At 42.5% G+C, this 25,716-nt stretch overlaps 2 protein-coding genes across 3 annotated transcripts in view; one reads left to right on the forward strand and one right to left on the reverse strand.

Moving 5' to 3' along the window:
• Positions 1-187: 187 nt before the first annotated feature.
• On the forward strand, positions 188-6,439 carry LOC131677447 (negative elongation factor A). The gene is made up of 5 exons (XM_058957280.1): positions 188-439; positions 1,841-4,589; positions 4,796-4,962; positions 5,038-5,193; positions 5,273-6,439. The coding sequence occupies exons 1-5, from the start codon at positions 230-232 to the stop codon at positions 5,483-5,485; spliced, it is 3,495 nt and encodes a 1,164-aa protein (XP_058813263.1). The 5' UTR covers positions 188-229; the 3' UTR covers positions 5,486-6,439.
• Positions 6,440-12,681: 6,242 nt separating this feature from the next.
• LOC131677448 (beta-alanyl-bioamine nonribosomal peptide synthetase ebony) overlaps positions 12,682-25,716 on the reverse strand; it is an 81,370-nt gene continuing 68,335 nt past the window's right edge. For both annotated transcript variants that reach the window (XM_058957281.1, XM_058957282.1), the window contains exons 3-7: positions 15,438-15,899; positions 14,159-15,217; positions 13,697-14,090; positions 13,348-13,611; positions 12,682-13,283 (exon numbers count right to left, since the gene is read on the reverse strand). In XM_058957281.1, coding sequence (XP_058813264.1) covers positions 12,950-13,283; positions 13,348-13,611; positions 13,697-14,090; positions 14,159-15,217; positions 15,438-15,899 — 2,513 coding nt within the window. In that variant the 3' untranslated portion in view covers positions 12,682-12,949. The remainder of the gene's footprint in view (positions 13,284-13,347; positions 13,612-13,696; positions 14,091-14,158; positions 15,218-15,437; positions 15,900-25,716) is intronic.

A 25,716-nucleotide genomic window follows, 5' to 3' on the forward strand; every position in this document is an offset into this window, starting at 1 on the left:
TCCCCAGTCGAAACAACATGATGAAGTTCACCCATGATCTTACATTTGCGTTCGCGACGCGTCAAAATAAGTTTGCGTTTTGCCCCCACCGAAAAAGTGCCGCCTCTGGCAGAATGTACTCAGCGCACTCAACGGACTCTCAGCGCTGCCACTGCATAATATACTCGCACACGCATCATCATTCGCAGTACTCTTTTCTTCGCCGTCGTCGTCACAGTTTTTATTCAAGATGGCGAACGTGCGGGATAGCGACATTTCCCTGTGGCTACACAATAAGCTTGGTACCTCAAACGACTCGTGGATTAGCGGTTCTATCATATCACAGCTGAACAAGGAAGTCCTACGGAACATCAAGGAGTGTTTTCCGGACCTGCAGACACAGGTGAAGCTGAAGCTGCTGCTTAGTTTCTTCCATATTCCGCGGAGGATTGTCGAAGAGGTAAGCAAAAATATGAGCCCGAGCAACTCAGCAGCGCCAGTGTATCTTATGGGGCTACCTCTCTACACATCGGAATAATGATCGCGGTTGGGTGGTGTTAGTGAGCGGTTCCGCTGTGCGGTGGTGTGCGAGAATGTGCTCTCAAAATTTGGTTAGCGGATTGTGTATGATTGAAAGAACGAAAGAGGAATAGGATTTTCAGATGTTTGTTGTGGCATTTTCGCCGATTGTTTTGCACAATTTTTTGCTTCAGATTCGTAATTTTTGCCTCAGTTAGTTTGTATTGATACAATGCGATTCGCAAACTAGATTTGCGGATTTTTTTTGCTGCTGAAACTCAGTAAAGGTAGAGGTACTATACTTCTAATCGGAAGGAATTTGTAATATCTTGATTTGTGTTAAAAATTCCAATCAAATTGATGCATAAAATATTTCTCTTATAAAAAAGTTGGGTAATTGTTTACTTTAGCTACTTTTCCCCCTGTAAGTGGAAAACATGTTTTTCTTTCGTGAATATGCTAGTTTAGTGTTGCAGATTCATAAAAAAGAGGCGGAAAGCGAAAAATTTTAATAATTCATTAATGAGACTAAAAGTAAGTTCTACCTACTAACCTTGCACATAGGGTTATTGTGCTCCCGAAAGTAAGGTTTTTGGCGAAGCTAGTTTAATGCGGCTACGCCGCATAGCCGAGTCCAAGGATCCGAAGCGGCGCAAAGCCGCTGAGGATCCGCTGGACGAGCCTTCCTTGTACTTGTCATCAGAAACGCAAGCGAACCTGTGATCCACTCGTTTGCCCGGTATACTCAAACATAGGGGCTATCCCCAGTTTAAGTCCGACTGAGCGGCAGCGAAGTCGGACAGCACCCAATTGAAACGATGTGGCGTAGCCACATTAGGCAGTGACAATAATTTAATTTTTGCCGATGAATACAATCCTATTGTTACTAAATAAAACATTGTTAATGCCTAATGTGGCTACGCCACATCGATTTTTTCTCATGCTGTCCGACTTCGCTACCCCTCAGTCGGACTTAAACTAGGGATAGCCCCTCTGTTTGAGTATACCGGGCAAACGAGTGGATCACAGGTTCGCTTACGTTTCCGATGACGAGTACGAGGACTACGGCTATGCGGCATAGCCGCATTAAACTAGCTTTGCCAAAAACCTTACTTCCGGGAGCACAATAACCCTATGAACAAAGTTATTAGGTACAACTTACTTTAAAGTTAATTAATGAATTATTAAAAATTTTCGCTTTCCGCCTCATTTTTATGAATCTACAACACTAAACTAGCATATTCACGAAAGAAAAACATGTTTTCCACTTACAGGGGGAAAAGTAGCTAAAGTAAACAATTACCAAAAGTTGCACATCCTTACAGAGTTTTTTTTCTTTCAGTGGAAAACTGAACTTGAAGAGGTGATCGAAGTGGCCGGTCTCGATTCAGAACTATGGGTTTCTATGGTGGCGGAAACGATCAAAACCTTACCAACAACCGGTTCGCTGAACACAGAAATCACCGATTACGAGGAAACGCGTCCTATATTTACCGATATGGTAAACGAATTGCGGCGATTAGTGGTAAAAAATGCCGATCTCGGATTACTGCCACTCGAGTGTCAGTATCTCAATAAATCTGCACTGGTTTCTGTGGTAGGACAGCAGTCGACCCCGGTTAAGCATTTTACACTGAAGCGGAAACCAAAGAGCGCAAACCTGCGGGCGGAGCTTTTGCAAAAGTCGTCCGACGCGCAGAGTTGTTTGAAGAAGATTTCTGCTCCAACAGTGCCTTTGAGATCTCGAGGAATTCCACGAAAAATGACTGACACAACCCCGTTAAAGGGAATCCCGTCTCGGGTTCCAACCGGCGGCTTTCGGTCACCACCTTCATCACAAGGACAAAATAGACCAAGCCTCAGTCGGACGCCAGCCGGCCGAAAAGAAGGTGGCGTAAAATTGTTGGAAATTGGAGAACAACCATTAGGTTATGCTGCCGCCAAGAAGCGAAAGCGTGAACAAGAACGAGAAGAACAGCAGAAGAAAGCTGCAGAGCAAGCGACTGTACAGGCCACTCAGGATGTAAAACCAGTCATTGTATCTCCTACGACACCAACTGTTACCACTACTACTCCTGATTATGCCGCTGGACTAACGGCCACAACGGTTTACAGTCAACCTGCAACACCGATGCCAGCGACAACAGGCAAAGAATCCATAGTTTCTACCGCTATTCCACCAGCGATTCAAATTCAACATCCTCCTTTGGATATAAAACAGGAGATCAAACAAGAAATCAAGCAAGAACCTGTGTTGAGCAGTACGCTACAATCCATTCCTATCGTGTCATCTACTCCCATGTTGCAAACGACAGTGCCTCCGGTGCCACCTTTGGCGTACACAACACCCCAAGCGCAAAAAATTACCATCAAATCGGAACCGAATGTTTCTGCGCCAATATCGATTTCGAATCCCCCGTCGTTAATTCGAACAGTCACGCTCCCCACGACCACCCAAATCAAGACGCAAACTCAGCAGCTTCCGACCGTTCCGAGTACGGTACAAATGATACAACAAAGCACGACCGGTGGTTCGTTGATTGGGGCGAAGAGCACCATTGGCGGTCCACCTAAAATAGAGATCATCTCGTCGAAGACCATTCAACCCGGAACGATTCAGGCATCGATTCCGAAGTCGACAACGATAATTAATCAAGGTGGCAACATTTTGTTTACCACAAAGCAGGTACAGCCTAACGTAACCGCTGCAAACGCGGGTACGACCATAATCCAACAGAAACCGGCGCTGCAGTCTTACGTGCTTAACACCTCACCGCCCGGGAAGCAAATCAACATCCAAAGAATTATTACGAATGCAAATGCAAACGTTACGCCTACGCTTACAACCACCATTTCACGTGCTCAACATCAACAGCAGCTGCTCCAGGCTCAACAACAGCAAAATCAACAACCAACAACACCTACTCGAATCGTTCAAATCAAGACCGCTCCCACAGTTTCCCTCAACAACAACCAGATGCTACAAAACATCCCTCCACTAATCTCCACCCAACATCCTGGATCTGGCAATCAGCCAACCATTCTCAATATTCAATCAATACAGCAGCAGCAACAACAGCAACAGCAGCAACAACAACAACAGCAACTTCAAATTCAGCAGCAGCCAACAACCCCTCAGAAAAGAACTATAACCATTACAGCGCAGAACCCACAAAGTAACAACATGATTGCCACGTCCGTTGCTCAGATTCTGCAGCAACAGCAATTCCAACATCAGCAGCAGCAACAACAGACCGTTCAAACCACTTCGATCATGACAGGCAGTACGCAGCAACCGAAATACGCCCAGGTGGTCATGTCTCCAAATGTGAAAGGCAAAACAATTTACCTAACCAATTCATCCAACATCCCCAATGTGCTGAATCAAAAAGGAGTTATTTTACGAACGGTAGATCCTTCTGGAAACACCGTTTATCAGCAAATTCCACTGCAAAACGTGTCAGGTCTAGGTGGTGCCACAATTCTCACCAGTGGTGGTCCTCCTGGGTTGGTGAAGTCGGAACCAGACACAAAAGCGCAGCTTAGTCAAATTCCAGCCTTGGTCCCTACCAGTTCCTTGCATCAAAATATCCCAGCCTTGACACCGGTAGTGATTCAGCCATCCCAACAGCAACAACAGCAGCAAGCAACCACTATTCCAGCACTTATCACCAACATTTCCCAGCAAGCTCAACAGCAGCATCACCTCCAACAACAGCAGCAGCAAATTAAGACTTCCCCCCAGACGATGACCATCATCCGACCGGTCGGTAGCAATAATGTTCAAACGACGATGCTGCCCCAGGGTTTGACACTAATTCAACGACCTGGTCAGCAACCGCAACTAGTTCAAACAATTCAAGCCAATCAAGGTCAAACGCAGATGGCCATTGGACAACAGCAGCAGCAGCAGCAACAACAACAACAACCGCAAACTAGAACTATCATCACCCAGATTCCGCAACAGCAAATACAGCAACAACAACAGCACCTTCAGACACAACAGCAGCAGCATACGATACAGTTTCAGGCAGCGGGAGCACCGCGAGCAGGAGGAACCACTATTCAGTTGGTGCAGCAACCGCAGCAAGGTGAGTCGAATATTTGTTTTATTTTTTTCATTGGCTATTGCAGCTCGTTTCGCTTTACGTAATATTCGGTTTTTTTATGCCCACTTTCTTTTTTTAAACTTTCGAGAGGATCCGTATTCTGTACCGTGTTCCGGACATTGAAATATCCTAATCTTAATTTTCCTACCACGTATTACGATCCTTGGTCTAAAATAAATATTTTTCAGATCGAATTGGCCAGCAGCAGCAACCACAGCAGTTACAGATCCAGCGGACGCAAATCGGCCAACAACAGCAACAGGGCACCACGGTCACCATTCAGCAGCAAAACGCGGTGGCAATGGGTCAACAGCAAACACAACAGCAAGGTGCTCGGAAAGGACTTTCTCTTTCGGTAAGTTTCACCCTCAAAAATCTCCTCGTTTAAAATCGTTCCTTCCCATATCTAAACGACTTTACCAATTTACAGAACAAGCATGTTATGGAAGCGCACGACATGTTCAAACGGGCCAACCGTGTGACTCGCTTGGAAAAAGCGCTCATCCTCGGTTTTATGGCCGGCTACCGGGACAATCCGCGGCCTAATCCGGAAAATGTTGTCACCATTAAGCTGAACGAGAGCCAGGTAATATCGCACATATCGACCAACCTCACCGACAACCCTGTACCTACTGATTTCGAATTTTGTTTTGGTTTTTGCACAGGAGAAAGTCCTCCAGGCAGACGACACGCAGGCATTGATGTTGGTGGAATCGCTGATCACGCTCGATTACAATACGGGCGAATGGAAAACGTTCCGGAAGTATCGGGAGCTTGATCCCTCCCAGCAGCACGAAATGAGCCCCGGTACGACTGGTGGGGCGCAAGGCGCCGGTGGCCCTACGACAGCCCAGCAGCAGAATTCAGTGGTTATTTAATATTTAGCATAGCGTAAAAAGCGTGATAGTAAGAAGGTAGACGGTTAAGCGATAAAGGGTGTGCGTGAGTTTGACGGATGTGTGGACGTGTTTGAGAGCGAACGGGAGAACAATTTCTCTAGTATTTATGCGTACATAGTTTACATGATTTTCTACTAAGAATAATCCTCTGTTGTTGTACTATATCAATGGCATATAGGCGAAATATGTGCAAAATCTATATATTCATCTCATGAAATAAAACCTATCCTGTCAAGGACATTAAGTACTGTGCTTATAGAGTATATGGCTGAAAAAAAAATACAATTGAAGGAAAACAATTGAATTGGACACGAAATTAGTTGGAGTACAACTTGAGCAACGGTCAAAAGTTATTGCGTTGCAATTAGTATCTGTATTTTTTACAAATTTTGACAAACATGTTGTTAAGCAAGGTTTTTGCATTCTTGGGCCATTAACCGAACATTGTTTAGAAAATTTACGTTAGAACAGGTACAAAACATACGCTATTGAAAGTCTGCGTACGTTCGTTTTATGGCCCCCGAAAGCTAGCAACCTCCTTTAAGTAGTACACAGTACTTTTGTAGCATACAAGTAATAGTATCGTTTAGGTTTCGCTTTCTTTCTAGTTTCAGGCTAAACGATAAGCTGCATTATGCAATGTTTGACCCACGGTCGGTCATAGAATAGACTAGCCGTTTTCGGTAGGGTTATGTTCAGTGTGCCTGGACATAGCAAATGAAGCTTCTGAATCTGTAGGCTACGGAACGGAAACAAACCGCGTTCTTAGATGTAGATTCGCAACACAATAGTTTTTATGTTAGTAAAATATTGAATAATTATGTAATTATTACTACGCTAAGAAAATAATGAAATATTATTTTATCATGCCTAGGTTGAAATACCATAAATGTGTATATTCCAATAGCTGCATATACAGAGCATGAACATGTATCGAACTAGTGTTTTATGTTTAATTGAGAAATCTGTCGGCCTTATTTTTTGCGGCGTGTGATGTGAGACGACTAAACTCACCTCACGACTTTTTCTCTCCCGGTTCTGAGAGTCGACTCGGGTGAGTTGAGATTTTGCATTGCCGTTGAATGAGCGTCTCACGTCACCCTTCAGAATTTGGTGAGAAAAGTCACGGAGAGTGAGATGAGATTAGTCGTTGTGGCATTATCTATTAGGGCCCCGTACACGAGGCGTCAGTAATGTCATTAGTGAGCAGTAATGTCACTTTTAATGGGGTCGAGGCCGTAAGGCTGAAAATCATAAGGCCGAAATTACATAAGGCCGAATTCAAATGGCTGAAAAATCAAAAAGCGAACTTTCAAAAGGCAAACTTTCTGGAAGGCGGAATTTCAAAAGGCAAACTTTTCAGAAGGCAGAATTTTGAAAGGCAAACTTTTTTATACGACGAAACAAAAACAAAGCAATGATAATAATGTGTTATTATCCATTACCTGATATTGATATTGATTATATTTCGACTGAATACATTTTATAACTGATTTTGCCTTCTTTTAAATATGAGCAGTTCTTTTGAGTTTCATTTTTGAAATTTTTATGCTTGTTCATTTTTGCAATTATGGATACTTGGCTATGACTTACGTTTTAGTATAGTATAGTGTAAAACTGCGATCCACCAGACGTATGTTTTGTTTTGGCCATTATTATTATGATCGCCAGTGAGTTTTGGTTTTCCATACAGCTTTTCAATAATTAAAATTATCCTTATTATATTTCCTGATATCAAGAGCTGTTATTTCGAATTATATACTTCATCATTTGTGAGTTTTTCAAACGATGTTTTTTTGAATGAACTTACGGTCGTCAAACTGTGGGATAACAAAATTGTCACAAGTTTCCTATCTCATGCCTCCACGCGGGTATAAGTCTTTTGATGACATTTGGTCCTTAGACCGGCGACGACTGGGTGCTATCAACCTTCTGCCGATAATAGAAGAATGAGAGGGTGCGAACAGATCTAGTCTAGAAAACATTGCCGTATAAATGAATAATTGATCGGAAATTAGCCCCGATAAGACTTTAATCTGACTAGTATCGATGATCACGGGTCAATACGTATTTAAAATCATCAGGTTAACAATCCTTTATATTTCCCTGCAGTGTTCGTTATTATCGCTCGTATACTTGTATTCCACAAACAATCCGATATGGAAAATAATAAATATTTTCCTTGATTTATAACATCTCGCGCTATCATAACTCTTTGCCTGTGTTATCACTCGGTAGTTTTCAACCCAATAAATATATCGTAGAGAAGAAGTAGAAAATTCTGTCTAAATACTGTTGCAATAAATAGTGATCCGGCCCATTACGTAGATAAGATTAGCTTTTCTAGGCAAAACTCCCACGGTCGGCCGTGTGGAGTTCAAATTGTTTTTGTTTAGGGAGCATAGGACACTCTCGGTGGCCGGCTGCCCAGAGTTTAAAAAGAACCAAAAACTAAACAAGATCTTTTTCGAGTGATCGTGTACTCGAAGACTAACTAAACAACTACCTAATAAAATAGGCTTTACAGGTCGCATCGCTTGCTTGGAGCGAATCCTAGACCGCGACACCTATGGAAGTCTGATGAATCGTCGTCCTTCCATTAAGTAGGTGGAGCATCAACACTTCCCGTCTACCTTATCCTTTATCCTTCCCCGTGAGCGATGGAGATGGGGGCGGCCGGCAATGATGGCTATCATGTTGTTGAGGTTTTAATATGGGTCGGATTGGTATGAATTCCTACTTACCATTTCCTAAGCAACCCTTATTAGATAATCAGCAGCCACACATGATGAAGTCAGTGTGCAATCTGCCAAAATCATCGTCACAACGCAACGATGATATATTCAACCATCGGTTGTTACACTGCTCTAGCTTTTGGGGCGAAGCCAGTATAATGCGAGACCAAGGATCCGAAGCGGCGCAAAGCCGCTGAGGATCCGCCGGGTGAGGCGGCCGCCAACCCGCGTCGGAAGCAGCGACCCCTCGCAAGCAAATCTGTGATCCACTCGATTACTCAAACATAGGAGCTATAAATTAGTTTAAGTCCGACGGAGCGACAGCAATGTCGGACAGCACGCGACTTGAAGCGATATGGCGTACCCACATTAGGCGTAAATGTTTTTTTATTAATTGGTAATGAAGAATAATCTAATTAATTTTGGTTCAAATACAATATTAGTACTATTGGTAAACAAACTCATTTACAGTTATTTAAATATTTATAAAGTTGCCGTTATGCTCAAACATTTGAGCTACATGCCAGCTGCCTACAACTGCATAACTGTTCGTATTCCCGGTTTACTCGAACATAGGGATTGATTCCTTCTTTCAAATATGAGCAGTTCTTTGAATCTGTATGCCAAATAACTCTTGCACGCACACTTGTGATCACTTCGGCTGCCCGGTTTACTCAAACATAGGGGATGATTCCTTCTTTCGAGCATTCTTTTAATCTGATTTAAAATCGCAATGAATGCACAATTTGACAAAGGGTTTGGTGGATTTTTAGAGCATTAATCCTTCTTTTGTATTGGAAATGTTTCGTACGTAAACGTGCTATCCGCCCGATTGCTCAATTTACTCAAACATGAGGCGATGAATCAATCAGGAAGAACACAATGTAAAATAATCGAATAATAAAAAAAAGTTTGCCTTATGAGATTCGACCTTTTGGGTTTTCGACTTTTTGAGTTTTTGCCTTTTAAGTTTTCGGCCATTTGATTTTTCGACCTTTTTAGCATTAGGCCTTTTGAATTTTCGCCTTTTGGAATTTCGCCTTATTTTTTCGGCCTTTTGATTTTCAGCCTTTTGATGCTAAATCCTTTTAATGAACGTGTAAGGCGAGTAATGATGGAATTCCCATACAATTCCAGTAATGACACTACTTAGTAATGACACTTTTATTGCTCGTGTAAGGGCCCCTAATAGGAATTTGATTAGCTAGTTGGACCGACTGACAAATGTCAAAAACTCTCGAAAGAAGACGTTAGTAGTGTAAAAGATTGTTAAATGTTTGACATGAGATGCTTTTTAGTTGGACAATGGTTCAACTATCGGAGGTCCAATTGAAGAGTGTCCAACCAACGAATCACGACTGTAATTGAGCCAAATAACACTGGACTAAGCAGTACCAAGAGGCGCTCCTTGCTAGTTCACCATCGTCGATATTGAAGAACGAAGCTTCGGTCTGGGTAGCAGTGTGTTTATGGCCCTCTTCCTCCAGCGGAATCGAGTGAAGCTATGTTGTGCCTTCAGGCTCATGGCCATGCGATTTGCGAGCGTGCACAGAACCATCTCATCGGATACGGTCCGCATTATCGCTAGGATGTTTCTGTAAGCTACACACAGCAGGGAACCAGAGGAACACTGAAAACACTAAGATCTGACTCGAAGACCAAGTGGCAGTAGGTCGGTTACGACAGCATGAAGTACAAAGTTACTTTAGGCTTGTCCAGATATGCCGCAGACTCAGGTGATTCGCATTTCTAATGCCAAAAGATCCTGACTCCTGCGGTAGCAGACAAAAGGTTAAGTCGCTGGAAAACTCTAAGCTTGCTAATATCACGCTATTCCACGCTTTTCTAAACTTTCTTCTTTCAACTCCTTGCTCTCCCTTGAGTACTATGGCTCTTAATATTGAAAAATATACTACACCTTTCAGTCCCTTGCTAATTAAAACAATAGGATTGGTATTTGGCGGAAAATGATAGATGGTCACAACTGTTACAGGCTCTCTCGAACAGGTTGAATAGGAAGCATGGAGAAGTAACCTTCTACCTGACGCAGTTCCTGTCTAATCATTGTTGTTTCAGATAGAACCTACATCGGTTCGGATACATCCAAGAGGTGGTGGATAGCACCTACGAAGGCCAGGATCAACGGTGTATTCGTATGTAGCTGTTAGGCTCCCCCACGGTGGACACCAGAGCAGTACAATCGGAAATCAACGCATGTTGGAAGCCCTGGCGAAGCTGGATGTAAGGCTGTTCAACGAAGCTTCCGCTAGCACATTTCGTAAAGACGGCCGGGAATCCATCATTGATGTAACATTCTGCAGAGCGTCGCTGATGGATGACATGAGTTGGCGAGTTAGTGAGCAGTACACACATAGCAATTACACCATTGGTCAGCGAAATTGCATTGTAACGCGAAGAGTGAGGAAAATAAAGGAATTTCGATAAGGACCTATTTGTGGAAGCACTTCGTGCTGAAGGCTTCGCTTCTATTTCGAATTCCTATTAGCTGTCGGATACATTAGTGAGGGTGTGTGACGTAAGAATGCCGAGAAAAATGGAGCCGAGGATCTACCAGTGTCCAGCGTATTAGTGGAACGAAAGGCTCAGCATCCTCCGTGCTATCTGCCCAAAAGCCAGAATACGCGTTCAGAGAGCAAGATCTGAGACAGTCAGAGAAGAGTATAAGGTGACATTCCGGGCGGCTAGGGCCGATTTTAAACGCAAGATAGTGCTTGGTAGGTAGTGCTACAAGGAGCTGTGCAGAGAAGTAGATGCTAACCCCTGGAGCAACGTTTACCGTGTCGTGATAGCCAAGATCAAGCGCCAGCTGAAATGTGCGATGGCAAATTGAAAATTATCGTGGAAGGTTTTTTCCGAAGCACGGCCCAACGGTATGGCCACCTACACCATACGTTGATGCAGACGGTGCAAATGCTGTTGACAATCAAGTCTCCATCGACGAGCACCTTATAGTGGCGAAAGGGCTGAAAGCGAAGAAAGCTCCCGGACCGGACGGTATCCCCAACGTGGAACTGAAGACCGCGATACTGACATTTCCGGACATGTCCTACAGAAATGCATGGACGATGGCTACTTCCCGGATTGATGGAAGATCCAGAAACTAGTGTTGCTGCCAAAACCAGGGAAACCACCAGGAGATCCAGCATTGCATCGGCCTATACGCCTGCTGGATACTCTAGGTAAACTTTTGGAAAGGGTCATCCTCAAGAGGCTGCCGAACTACGCTGAAAGTGTGAACGGACTATCGCAGAGCCAGTTCGGATTCCGGAAAGGTGGACGCCATCCGCATAGTCATCGCGAGCGCGGAGATAGCACTGAAGCAGAAGAGAAGGGGTAATCGCTACTGCGCCGCGGTTACGATAGACATGAAGAACGAGTTCAACAGCGTCAGTTTGGTGGCTATCGCCATAGCAATACACAGAGTGCGGGTCCCGGACTATTTGTGCAAGTTTCTGAGAAGTTACTTTCAGAACCGAGTACTTGTCTACGAGTCGAACATGGGGCAGCGGTCGACGGCGGGAGTACCTCAGGGCTCCATACTCAGCCCAACGCTCTGGAATATAATGTATAACGGAGTGTTAACGATGCAACCGCCCAGCGAAGTCGAGATTGTCGGCTTTGCAGATGACGTCCTGACGATAATCGGCGAGGCTCTCGAGCAAGTGAAGATGTTGACGACAGAGACAATAGGCATTGTGGAACCTGGATGGCTGATGTCAAACTGCAGCTGGCTCACCACAAGGCAGAGGTAGTGCTGGCCAACAATCGAAAAAAAATCGTATCGTGATCAGCGTTGGGGGACACTCAATTCCATCGATGCGTGCGCTGAAGTACCCGGGTGTGCTAGTCGACGATCGGTTAAATTACACCAGTCATGTCGACTATGTATGTGAGTAAGCTGCGAGGACAACTAACGTATTGGCAACGATCAGGCCGAATATCGGAGGAGCAAGACGTCTCCTGGAGGTTGTGTCACCCTCAATACTGCGGTATGGCGTACTAATCTGGCCTGCCGCACTGAGTTTAAAGTAAGAGAAGAGTCTAGAGGTAAATCAAAGCTCAAAGATCGAGTCATTTAATGGACCAGGTAAGGTTCCGAGATAGAGCAGAAGAAAGAGGTGCGACGAAAGCACAACGATCCCCCACGAAGTACTACCTCGATGTAGTTCCGTGGGCAAGAATGGCGAAAAAAGAGTAAGGAGTATTTCTAATGGTTAGGTACGAAAGTGAGTCGTGAGTGCCACACAGTGCCAATACGTCACGGACAAGGCTTTTGAAGCTTTTAAAACCTTACTATAAAAAGCCTTTGTTCTGAATTAAAAAATATCTGAACTTAAGCGCAAATTACAAAAAAAAAAATGCAATTGCATCGTAATTTCGAATATCTCGAACATAAACTGAACTGAAAAGATAGACTAATTTATTCGCATAATCACTTGTGTTTTTTATTGTTTTGTTTCATACTTTGTACGAACTCTTAAAAATATATCACTTATGCAGGTGAATTGCCCTACAACTAATCCGTATATAAATTCTTGTAAAAAATTCAGTGCACTTTTGTAATGTTTTTAGTTTTGATCACTTTTCGACAAATTGTTTCGTATTGTGTTTCACAGCTACCCTGTCTATAAATAATAATACAATGCAACCGATAAATATTAATTGTAAAACTCTAGCATCTTTCCACTCATTGCTGCTTCCGGATGTCCTTCCAGTGCACAATTACTCGCTGATCATTGGGTGCCTTACCGAAAGGTCGCGAACCGTCTGCGTACACCCACTGGTTGATCTGATAGTCCAGCATGCTTTCGTACTTGTACACGTTGGAACCGAGCTGCTGCGTCAATGGACTAGTGTTGGTCGTTAAAATTCCCGCAAAGTTCCGCCGGTTGGCGATCTTCAAAACCTCACTCTCCATAAAGTGCATAGCCTCAATGTTTTCCTGAGCACTCAGATCGGCACACGTTCCCATCATGAACGAGTGCAGTATTTGGTTCTTTCCATGTGGTAGCTTCTCCTCTCTGTAGAAATGGGTTGAATTTGCAATTAAATCACTGTATTGTAAATAATAGAAATTTTGGATACCTTATAGGTTTTTCTACATATTCCAGGAACTCGAATATGATCACTAGATTGTTAACCATTTCCGGTTCTGGTTCGTCGTAAGCGTCAAAGTTCAACGAAACTCCCACAGACTTTCCGCTAGCGTCCTTTATCACAAAGCTTAATTGTTTTTCAATCAACACATCCCATATGTCCTCCAAAATATCCCGATAGTCTTGCTCCTTAATTAATGGTTTAATCCATCGCTCAAGATCGGCCTTTTCATAGAAACTGTACGTTAAGATGCTAAAAAATAATAGAAAATAAATCAATTGTGTGCCGCTGTACAGTAAAGCTTCCAATTCGAAAGCACGTTTCCAATGCAACTCACTTGATTGCGTCTTCTTTGTGTTCATCGGCCAACGGTTGAGCGGTGAAGTGCATTTTGTACTCAAACTCGAATTCCTGCGCTGTGTTGCCACTCTGATCGTGCTCGGCAATGTGCTGCTGGTTGCTGTACATCTTATCCAAAATCTCCTCTAGGTTTTCCGCCCCGATGAAGCTGGTAATGCTGATCGCGTGACCCTTCTGGCACAGCTGCGTCACGGTGATGACCGAGTTCAGCGAGTTTCCGCCCAGCTCGTAGAAATTGCTCTGCAGCGAGATTTTCGTGCGTGTGGAGCGACCGATCACTTCGCCGACGGTGGTGAATAAATCCTTGGCCATGGCCATCTTGTGCTCCGGTACGCCACTGTAGTCATACTCGATTTCGATTGTAGCGTCATCTGAAAAGGAATTAATTTAGTTTAGTAGCTTTTAAGATCGAGTTTTTAATGACTCCTTGAGAACTTACCATTATTATTGGTATTTTCGTACATCTTCAGCAAACTTTGTCTGTCGATTTTGCCGTTCACCAGCAGTGGAATGCTATCGAGAATCACAACCTGTGGAATCATATAGTGAGGCAGCTTACTCTCGAGTGCACCCTCGATCTGCAGTCCAGTCTGAAACGTGCAGTCGTCTCGAACCGTGATAAATCCCAACAGGGCCTGGTCGAGTTCTCCCGCATGGTAACAGAGCACTATTCCTTTGTCGATTCCGGAAAGAGTCAGTAGATTTTTTTCAACTTCCGACAAATCCACCCGATGGCCTCGGATCTTTATTTGAGAATCGGTTCGTCCTTCATAATAGATGCATCCCTTGCTCACCGATGCATAGTCACCGGTTCTGTATAGCTTGGAATAGGTTACATCGACTGCCATCGGATTATCGATGAATCGTTCCGGATCGCGACCGTTAACATAGCCTTGTGCCAGATTTAAACCGGACACGAATAATTCCCCAATGTCACCCGGTTTGACTGGCTCCAATTTTCCATCTAGTACATATATCACAGTGTTATCCAGAGGGTAGCCTATAGGAACTTTTTCGAAGTTGCTGAGCTGCTTTCTAGACTCGCAAACAAAGTAGGTTACGTCGCCCATCACTTCTGTTGAACCGTAGAAGTTACACAGTTGGTGAACTCCTTCTTCGAAGTAATTAAAGAACTCTTTGGCCAAAGAAATTTGCAGCGGTTCGCCGGAGCAAACCCAGATCCGCAGGTTATACAGCAATTTCTTCTTCTGCATGGGTAGATACAAAAGCAACGATCGCAGCAACGTGGGCACTAGAACAAGCCGCTCAATCCTGTACTCTTCCAGCAGCTCGACCAGCTGCTCCGGATTGTTGGTGATTTTTTTGGGTACTACAACAATGGGCATTCCATTCAGAAGAGGGCCCCAAATTTCCGTAACGGAATCGACAAAGGTCAGAGCTGTTTTAAAAACGCCAACCTTCTCTGTTTCCGAATAGGGAAAACGGCTCCATTGCCACTGCAAGCGGTTGAGAATGGTTGCATGGTTCAACCGTACACCTAGTGTGAATAAAAGATAGACAGTCAGAGAATATGATAATTAACCTTGTTCCTCAAGTCAATAATTAAAGTTTCATTGCATAGAAATGAACCGGACTCTGGATGGAGCATTCCATTGTATTTTTAGAATTAAAATTAATATCTCGTCACTATGAGCATCTGAAAGCAATCAATCTGTCTCGATGACTGATTAAAGGATGCCCGGGTAGGTGATAATTACCTTTTGGAACACCGGTGCTCCCTGACGTATATAGTACCAGTGCCAGTTCGTTGTTTCCCGCTCCCAACATCTGCGCTGGGAGGATGTTTCCGTTGCTCATATCGCTTGCTTTTTTGCGTAGCGTAGGATACCAAACCGCGGGTGTATCGCCGAACACGGCAACATTGTCATAGTCCTCGTAGATGACCAGCGCTGGTTGCGATTCCTTCAGAATGTGTTCGATCCGATTCGGGGGGAAAGTTGGATCCAGCGGTAGATACGCGGCACCAGCTTTCCAGATGGCTAACAATGTGCTCACTAAACGATCGGTTGGATGCATACAAACTGCTATGATGTAGTCGCCGTCACCGTTGGGCTGCGGTTTGCCACGTTTGGAGATCTCGTCAATGGCTGCTACTGCCAGCCGGTTGGCCGTTGAATTCAGTACGTTGTAGTTGGTTTTAATTCGACCGTGGATGTCGTCTAAAACGAATAAATTAGAAGCTATTATTTCTGCTCAATCTGGAGAGTTGGTTCGTTCTAAAGCAAAAAAGAGATCGTTGTTTGTGAGAGACCCGAGTGATCAAGTACGAGTGTATTTCGAAGAACAAATAGTTAGTGTAAATTGGTGTTGGTTACTGATGAGAAGAATCTGAAACACTAAAAAAACATTCTTTTTTATGTATGGTCTTGTGTCCTTATGCACCTTATAGTCTTATCCATTTTTTTTCCGTTTGGGAATTTTGGAACTACATCAAGGTATTACTTCGTGGGGGAGCTTTGATTTAAATCTTCTTGTCTCCCTTCATTACGTCGCCATTCAGCTCTCGTCCCAGTGAGTCGTTTAGATGTTGATTCCATGAGCCATTTAGCTTCTGTTTCCATGAGTCATTCAGCTCCCAGACTTATCACGAGCTACTTGGATAGTCCCCGGTGGTGAACTCACACTGCTCCGACTGAGAGTTTCCCGGCGGAGGAATTTCTCCCGGCACCGCTACTAGCTTCCTTGAGCTATTTAATTTCCAGCATTATCGCGATCTATTCAGATATCTGGAGGAGAACTACCCTACTCCGTCTGAGAGTTCCCTGGCAGCGGAATTTCTCTCGGTACGGTCCTCTGCTACGCGAGTTAATTAGTTCTAATTTTTGTTACGATGTAGTCCGATAATTGTAATTGTAATTTGTTTATTGAGGGCTTTAACCAGATGGTCATTCGCCCGATATAGTCTGATAGTTCACGGCGATGAATCTACCCTACTGTAAATTCATCGGCGGAAGATTTCTCCCGATACCAATGTTTGTTTCCGTGAGGTATGTAGCTTCCAGCTTTCTACTCGATCTAGTCCCCGGAGGTGGACCTAGCCTACTCAACGGGCCAGCCAGTAGGTGCTGAAGTGTGTGTAGCGGTTCCGGGTGGAGCGTAGCTTTCGCTTTCGCTGCTAGCTAATCGATGCGATCCACTCGCCCCAATCCCCGTCGATGGTTCTACTCAATTGGTCTCTGGCGGTGGATCTAGTCTACATCGGCGGAGAGTTCCCCGGCGGCGGAATTTCTCCCACAATCCGATTTGTATGAATATATGTGTGTGTATGTGTCAAAAAATGTCCCCTGTGTTTCTCAGAGATAACTGGACCGATTTGCACACACTTAGTCTCAAATGAAAAGTACAACCTTCCCTTCGTCAGCTTTTAATTTTTGTTTCTTGATCAGACATTAAGTTCCGTAGTTACGGGTTTAAGAGTGCGGTCACAATTCCCATATAAACTGGAACCACATTGGCCCCCTATAACGGTTCTTGATGCTCCCTAGAAACTTGCCAAGTTCCTGGTTAATGTGGGATTTCTCAGCGAATTTTTGACCAATTTTTGCAAACTTGTTCTCAAATTTTTCATATAAATCGCTACAATAATAATACCTTAGAGGTTTAAAATCTATTGAAATGGATAGCAAATTGAAGACCGATTCAGACGATACGTCAGCTTTCGTCAACGGAAATGAACGTCGACGGAACGTCACCGTTCCATCAGGATAAGTTGAATGCGTTTCTCGTGTGCCCGTTTACACGTGCCGTACGTCAAAACGTTCCGTGCCGTTGGCGTTTTGTATGAATGCATTTAACTGCATGTAACTAATCTTGACGTTCCGTACCGGTGACGGAAGCCTGCCGTATCGTGTGAATCGTACTTAATTCGATTTGTAGATCTAGATTTCCGATGGCCAATCAAAGATTCTTGAATTTATTTTTCATTATCGTCAATTCTGTGTTTCGGGCACATTCAAGAATTAAAGTCACATCGGCTCTTCGGCGATGACTGAAACGATTTTCACAAACCATGTATCAAACGAAGGGTATAAAACTCTCTCCCTTCCGAACTCGTAGGCCACAATGGCCACCATTAAATGGTCTGGCAATCCCGGGGAAAATGGCCACTTATCAAAATGCACAAATTCACATAAGTTTCTCGGAGAAGGTTGGGCCGATTTTCACAACAAGGAATATCGAATGATGGGGATATTATCCCCATACGCTGCCATCAAATTTCATACGGATGGATTATATGGTTCCGGTAATATAGACTGAATCGTCTGGTCGTATTTGAAATTCTCGTTTAAGCCGGTGCAAAAAAATTCAGCGAAGTACCACATGAAATTTTAGAAATCGAATTCGTATTGTTGCTGTCAAATGTTTTCCAAATCAAGGAAAAAATCTAGTTTCGATGTTATCTCTAAATTTTTTTGACAGGAATCGACTTTGCACTTTTTTGCTTTTCTCGTATAAAGAAAGGCTATTACTCTGAAAACCTATTTTCTACCCGAGTGCTGCAGTGCCGAATCTCATATCTGTGTGTATGTGTGTGTCATTTAAATTCACGCAATTTTCTCAGAGATGACTGAACCGATTTGCCGAAACTTTGTTTTAAATGAACGGTAGTTCGCTCCCACCCAGTTAAACTCATTCCGGAACCGGTTCGGATTTCTTAATGGAGTCATTATGGATTCCAAATCAAATGCAACAACCGATTCCGACTCAGAATCAGTTGTTGCATTTGATTTGGAATCCATAATGACTCCATTCAGGATTCCGAATCAAATTCCATATGGATTGACCGGGCATAAGCTGCCATTGAATTTTTAGTTGATCCGACTTCCGGTTTTGGAGTTAATGGTTGAAGAGTGTGGTTACACAGTAAATTCTTATATAAACTGGTATCACCGTTATGATGATGTAGTACCTATTAGGATGGCTGTAACATCAGTTGGATTTGCGGGCCTAGATATCACTAATAGTCAATCGAAGTAGCTAAGTTATTAAGTAATTATTACATCTATTTCTCAACGAATTCTTGACCATTGTTTGAAAATGGAAGTTACAATACTTCCATTGACTGTTGTTCTGACTGAATTTCATTCAGATCAGACTTCTGGTTCCGGAGTCACAGGTTTGTTATTGCGATGACAGAGGAATTTCCCACATGAACCGGTACAAGTATAATACCTGAGAATCTAAAAATCTATTGAAATGGACACTCAATTGCTTTGGTTTACAGGTCTAGATCGTTTATGACCAATCAAAGATTCTCTGAATCGTTGTCATCTATCAACGATTCCGGTGGTTCCGGGTTCCGGGCATATTTCAGGATTAAAGTTATATTGGTTTGTTCGGTGATGACCTAAATGATTTTCTCAAACCAAGTCTCAAATGGAAGGTATAATATGCAATTGGGTGTTGCGTAGTCCCTACTCGCCTTTCATTATCGTTAAACCTCCACTCTTTCATCACCCGCCCTCCTTAGACCACCTTCACACCTGCATTCCCTTCATCAACCATCATCCACCCGCATACCAAAATAAGATAGGTGATTTCGATGCGTCTTTCGTTCCCTCTCACTCTAATAACCCATTTTGAATTTTATTTGGATCGGAGCTATAGTTCCGGTAACCGGTTGGCGAGTGCGGTCAGACATCAAATTCCCATACAATCCCTTTTTAGCGGCTTTGGCCACCTACGATAGAAACCGGAAGTTCGAGAAAGTGACCTGAATTAATTACACATCGTTTTCACTGGGATGTCTAACTTGATTTTCACAACCTTAGTTTGGTATTCTTATCAACTGCTATCGATTTTCATTTGGATCGGAGTTCGGGTGCCGGAGTAAAGAGTTAAAAAGTGCGGTTTCACATGAAATTTCTTGAAGCTTTTTGGCTTTTTTTATATAAACAAGCCTATGCAATTACTCCAAAATCGTCTTTTCAGACGAGGCCGAGATTCATGCACCATTCGATTCAGTTCGTCGAGTCATTTAAGCTCGCACAAGTTTCTAAGAGATGGCTGAACCGATTTGCATTTTGTTTTAAATTAACAGTATAACGCTCCTATAAGCTGCTGTTGAATTTTTAGTTCGCACATTCGGTTTCGGAGTTATGGGTTGAAGAGTCTGGAAACACAGTGGCACCATCATGATTTCCAAGCAATGCAAGACATATCAAAACGGTTGCAACATTACCTGGAATCCTGGGTCCAGATCTCTAATGAGTAGTAAGTAGCTTTGGCCACATTGGCCGCCTATGATGGTTCGTTATGCTACCGATGAACTTCCATGTTCTTAAGTTTACCGACGCCTATTTCTCAGTGAATTGTTGACCAATTTTTACAAACTTGATTTCAGAATCCAATTTTTTTTATTATTCCAGCGTTGGTTTCTTTCTCCGGTTGAGACATGAGAACACTTGGAGTTTTTTAGTGTCCCAGAAAGTGCAGGGAACTCTTTTGCTGAATTTAGATTTATGAAACCAGGAGTTGGTTTTGCACCAGTATTTCCTCGAGCTGCTGTTTTTGGAGGACCTTGAAGGAACACTTTCTGGCCTTTGCAAACGAAGCTTAGGAGAGGAAATGTCTTACCTTTTTATATTCCTTCTAGGCACATCAGAAGATGTTCCCTCCTGTGGGTCATCAGATTCGTAATAGACAAGGTAGTATATATATTCGTAGTGACCGGTGGCTGAGCAAAATATGCTTAGAGCGTCTCTGAAGCGAACGCTCCAGTTTTTTTCTCCCGCTGTTTGTATGCGGGACATGTCGAGAGGTCATATGAACTTCCCCCACAGTAGAGACACTCTTCCACACATCCCTTCCACAGGAATCATCCACGTGAATCCCACCGCATTTCCCACTACGAATCTTATTGTTAACGGGTGGCTGTGTGTTCCAATTGTATGCAATTAGTGCAGTTCATGACCGGTTGCACAAAAAGGCGAACAGGCAGACGAACCTTGTCAATGAGGAGCTAGTTAAGTAGAGCAGATCCGGCGAAGGTTACCCGATAATTATCTGATTTGAAATATATTTTCTTCCCGTTGGCTGTGGCTGATGCTGAATGCAATCGTTTGAAGTCCAGTATCTTCACTGGTTGAAGCATGGGGTCTTTAAAACATTCAACCCCGTGTGTCAGCAGGTCCTCGCAATTCAGACTCGAATCGGAGACGACTCCGCAGACTTTAACCCTGTTAGTTGGCATATATACTATGTAATCTTTCGTAAAGGGCCCATAGCCAGCAATATCGTTTGGCTGATTCAAATTATTTACCACTACCCAAACCTAATAAGAGCGATTTTTTGATATTCCTGTCATGGCCGAATATTGTTCCATCAGATTTCAAGAAATCATCAGTAAATTCAAACACTTTTTGTCTTTGACCCGGAAGAAGATCACGTAAGGCCCGGTGGCCGAGCATGGATATACCTTCAGCCTGGGAGTCGTTTTTGGTTTGATTTCCATCTTTCCTTGAGGCGAGCAATTGTCAGGGGAAGTCATTTTTGCACCGGCTTATTGCCCAGTGCACGTTAGTAGGAGAACCAAGAAGGGGAAACGTAAAATAATAGCGCTACTTATCTTGGATAACGGCATTCAGGTGGCCCATGAAACAAAACACTGCTACTGTCCTGCTGGTTGGTTAACGGTTAACACACACACAAGAAGAAAAAAATCCAAAACCTCGAAGCGGTGAATAATGTGCAAGATAACCTTGAACGCGGATTAGCATTATTCTTTGTCCCATACACTAAACGGACTGGAAAAATCGACTGATCGCTTCGAGAGTGATCGTACGAATGTTGTAGTGAAATTTGTTAGGAATGATACTTTAAGAACTTTTTTCACCTTTTTTGCGTAATCTATAGCAAACAACGCTGGTCACATACCCCGGGCAGACCCCCGCTTGCCAGTTCTATTACCAGACGGGCCACTACAGAAATATGCAGCCAACGACAATTACAGATAAACCACAATCAGCCGCCCAATCAACCGATAGCGAGGGGACAATGACTACGACAAGTGGCACCAATCGAACAATCAGCTTCACCAATAAAGAAGCAAATGCCGGTGGGGATGGAATTACAACAGTGACCCGCAAGAACAAGAAACAAACAGAAAGAAAACAGTACCGATGACGACATGGACGTGAACGATAACGCGAGAGAAGGCAAACCGAATGATCCCCAAGCTGCGGTGGATACTGCAATTAATACTTCACCACCAAGTAAGAGGATCTTAACACTCTTTTTAATTTTTTTACTTACTCTCTTATATCTTTTTATTTTTTCGGTTATTGTTAAAAACATAAAACATCAACGGCTCAGTGGTGCTTACGCTGGTGAGCCGTGTGAAATAAATCTATCAGAAAAATTACCATGTCGTGTCTTGCACATAAACACGACCAGATTCCTAGATTATCAATCATTTCCAGATTATATGAAGTAGTTGCACAGATTGTTGTTTGTTTTTATCATCACAGACAGAAGATCATTTCTAGACCATTATGTGAAAAGGACGGAAGTCCAAATGAGAGTCTCTCTGTGTTTACTTTGTCTTTTGATTATTATGGCGTCAACATAAAGCTTTCCAACATTGTTTAAATAAATATTGAAAGACTCTGATGTTCTCTAGCATATTATGCTAAGAGTTAAGGAGCAAACGTAGAAGCGGCCGAGTTATTGACGGAAGGGTGAGTGAACAAGAGAGACTCTCATTTGGACTTCCGCCCTTTTCTCATGTTGGTCTAGATTTGACCTGGAACGCACATCAATGTGGAAAAATGATTAAGTTGATTTTATATTTTGTTTCTTCACAAAATTAATAATGAACGGATTAATAACTATAGAATGTTGATATAATTTTCGAATGTTACTATTCATAGAACCGATCACTATCAATCGCAAAGGTAATTCAAGTTGATAGAATGATTTTTCTAATTCAATTGTTTTTCCATTATGTATTCGTCATAATAAGGGTGGTTTGCTGGTAACTATGTCTTGTGAAGTTTAGTCGAGTACAACATTTCCAATGCTAGAGCCTATGGTAATTGATTCTATCAATTCGGTTATCTCATCCCAAAAGTACGCTACTCTACTGACACCTGAAAGATGCTCTTTTCACGCCCGCAATCGCTCCATCTGCCATCCATACTCCGCCCATTGTCCGTCCATCGCACGCTCATCGCTCGTTCAGCGCCCGTTCTTCTCCCGTCCTTTTTCCGTCAATCGCCTGTCTATCAATAATCCATTCCCAGTCCATTGACCGTCCATTACCCGTCCATCAACCGTTCACCGCCCGTCCATTTTTCGTCCTTAACTCATCTATCGCCTGTCTCAGGGTTGTTAATCGATAATTCATCGTCATCGTCGATAACGTTAACCACCCGTCAACGTCATCGGAAACTCCGTTAACGATAATGTATCGTCGAATTCATCGTCATCGTCGCTAATTCATCAGCGGTTATCGCGATACATTTTGCGTTACTTTACCGTTTATTGGAGTTGAAGTTGAATCGGTTAGCATTCAATTGTTTAGAAATTACTACCTATTGAAGGACATGTGGTTGGCAGTTGAAAATCAATAGTTTTGGACACTTTCAATGCACAGAAGGGTCCGACGATGCATCAAAATGGAATTTTTTTCAACTTTTCGGGAAAGTTTTTTTATTCAAGAGAAAGTTGTTGGCAGTTGAAAATCAATAGTTTTGGACATTTCAGAAATTGTTTTGACTACGAAAAAACAATTTTTGAGCTATAGTGTCTTCAGCAAAGTTTATTTATAAACTGTTTCGCATTTTAAATCAGTTTGGTGATTATTCTCCCTAAAGCTTAGAAACAAATCCTTTGTGAAAATAAACAAATAACTTTATTTAGCAAAGTTGTATAGAATACCAAAAGCATTAACTTCGCTTAAAAGACTATGTGTCTATCTGTCGATTTTAATAGACATTTGTGAAGATTTCTATGATATACCCCTGAAAATTACTTTTTTCAAAATAACTTTTCCTGGTGAATTTGCAGAATTTCAAAATGTTTCAAGATTTTGTTCTGAATAAGAAAATACATAATTTTATTTGTATTTCTTACATCTTTGGAGTTATCGAATGTTTTAATGCGCTAAAAGCAATATTTTGGTATGGAAACAGCAAATTTCCACAGACGAAGCTATACCAATACGAATCTGTAAAGCAAGCACTACCATATCCAGGGATAACCATTTGTCGCATGCTGTCTTTTGCATACTAAATATACAATTTTATCAGCCCCAGATTTTTCGTCCTATGATTTTGTCTACCCCTGATTTTGTCAGCTTTTTGACTCGATTTTTTCAGCCTCATGTGAAAATTCGTCTGATGGGCTCTAGCATGCGAATCAAGTCAAATTCGAGTAAATAAATAAACAATTTTTTTTTAAATTTTGCACTGTAAGAGATCCTTAAGGAAAATTTTTACTAAGTAATCAGAAAGGGTTATGATACTATGTCAAGGGACTAGAGGAGAATATTTTAACCACTACAGTTTATTAAAAAGCAAGAAAAAATATGTCTCGATTTTTCAATGTCCCCGTTTAATCAGCCTAAAATTCTGCAAGGAATTGATAAAAACAGATCTTCATGATATTCAAAAAATGACTAAAACTCTATTATGTTCATAAATTACACTACATATTTAAGGGTAAAATAAGAAAGTATGCATTTTGTTACATAAACGCTAGAGGAAGATGGGGCGCTGAAACATAGCATACGAAACAAAAATTTGCTTCTCAGCTTCAGGGGGATTAATTACCAAACTAATATTTTCTCCAAAGTAGGAAACATTTTGTAAATAAACTTGACTGAAGACACTATAGCTCAAAATTCATTTTATCATGATCAAAACAATTTTGTGAACTTTTTTGTAACTTTGGAAACGCTGTGCACCTGCTGACTCCTCTGTGCAATAGCTTTCCCGGAAAGTTGAAAAAATCCAATTTGGCACATTATCGGAGCTTCCTGTGCATTGAAAATGTCCAAAACTATTGATTTTCAACTGCCAACAACTTTTTCTTCAATAAAAAACACATTCCCGAAAAGTTGAAAAAATCCCTTTTGACGCATCGTCGGACCTCCGTGTGCATTGAAAATGTCCAAAACTATTGATTTTCAACAGCCGACAACATGTCCTTCAATGGGTATTTATTCCTAAACAATTGAAAGTTAACCGCATCAGCTTTAACTCCAATAAACAGGAAAATAACGCAAAATATATCGCGATAATCGATAAATTATCGCCGATACCGATTAATACGACGATACAATTATCGACGATGACGATGAATGCGACGATACATTATCGTCAACGGACTTTCCGATGAAGATACATTATCGTTAACGAGCAAACGCCGATAAATTATCGTGAAAAAATGTATCGTATTACCAACCCTGGCCTGTCTATCACCCTTCTATTACCCGTTCATTGGTCGTCCGCCGCCCTCCTTTGCCCGTCCGACACCCGTCTTTCGCCCGCATATCGCCCGTCCGTCGCCTGTCCTTAGCCCGTCCATCGTTTGTTCATTCTATCGTCCGCCCATGTCCGTCAAGCGCCCGTCCTTTGCCCGCCCGTCGCCTGTCCATCACCGTCCATTACCCTTTTATCGCTGGTCCGCTCACCCGAACGTCGCTCGTTCGTCGCTGTTTTAGTGAGCTGAGGGTATTGAACATACAAATAATTGTACGTGACGTTCAATTACAGGGGGACTTGAATATATGTTCGATTTATTTAAATCAATGTTAGTATATATGCTAAATTATGAAAACGACTGTACAAGCTTAAAGATTCTCGGTGTCTTAACCCGGTGTTGTGTACCATGAGGGGTAAAATGCAACAATTTGTACCAGTAGGATAACATAATTCGCGATTGAATATAGATAAACTTTAGAACTATCGCATAAGAACTACACCAGTAGTAAAGAAGAGATACTTTTGATTGGCACAATATCTTGGATAATGT

The sequence above is a fragment of the Topomyia yanbarensis genome, chromosome 1 (genome assembly GCF_030247195.1).
Source record: "Topomyia yanbarensis strain Yona2022 chromosome 1, ASM3024719v1, whole genome shotgun sequence".
NCBI lineage: Eukaryota > Metazoa > Arthropoda > Insecta > Diptera > Culicidae > Topomyia > Topomyia yanbarensis.

Coding starts and splice junctions, on each gene's coding strand:
- LOC131677447 (XM_058957280.1), top strand. CDS start 230: ATGGCGAACGTGCGGGATAGCGACATTTCCCTGTGGCTACACAATAAG. Junction 4,590..4,795: donor GGTGCAGCAACCGCAGCAAG/GTGAGTCGAATA, acceptor AATATTTTTCAG/ATCGAATTGGCCAGCAGCAG. Junction 5,194..5,272: donor TTAAGCTGAACGAGAGCCAG/GTAATATCGCAC, acceptor GTTTTTGCACAG/GAGAAAGTCCTCCAGGCAGA.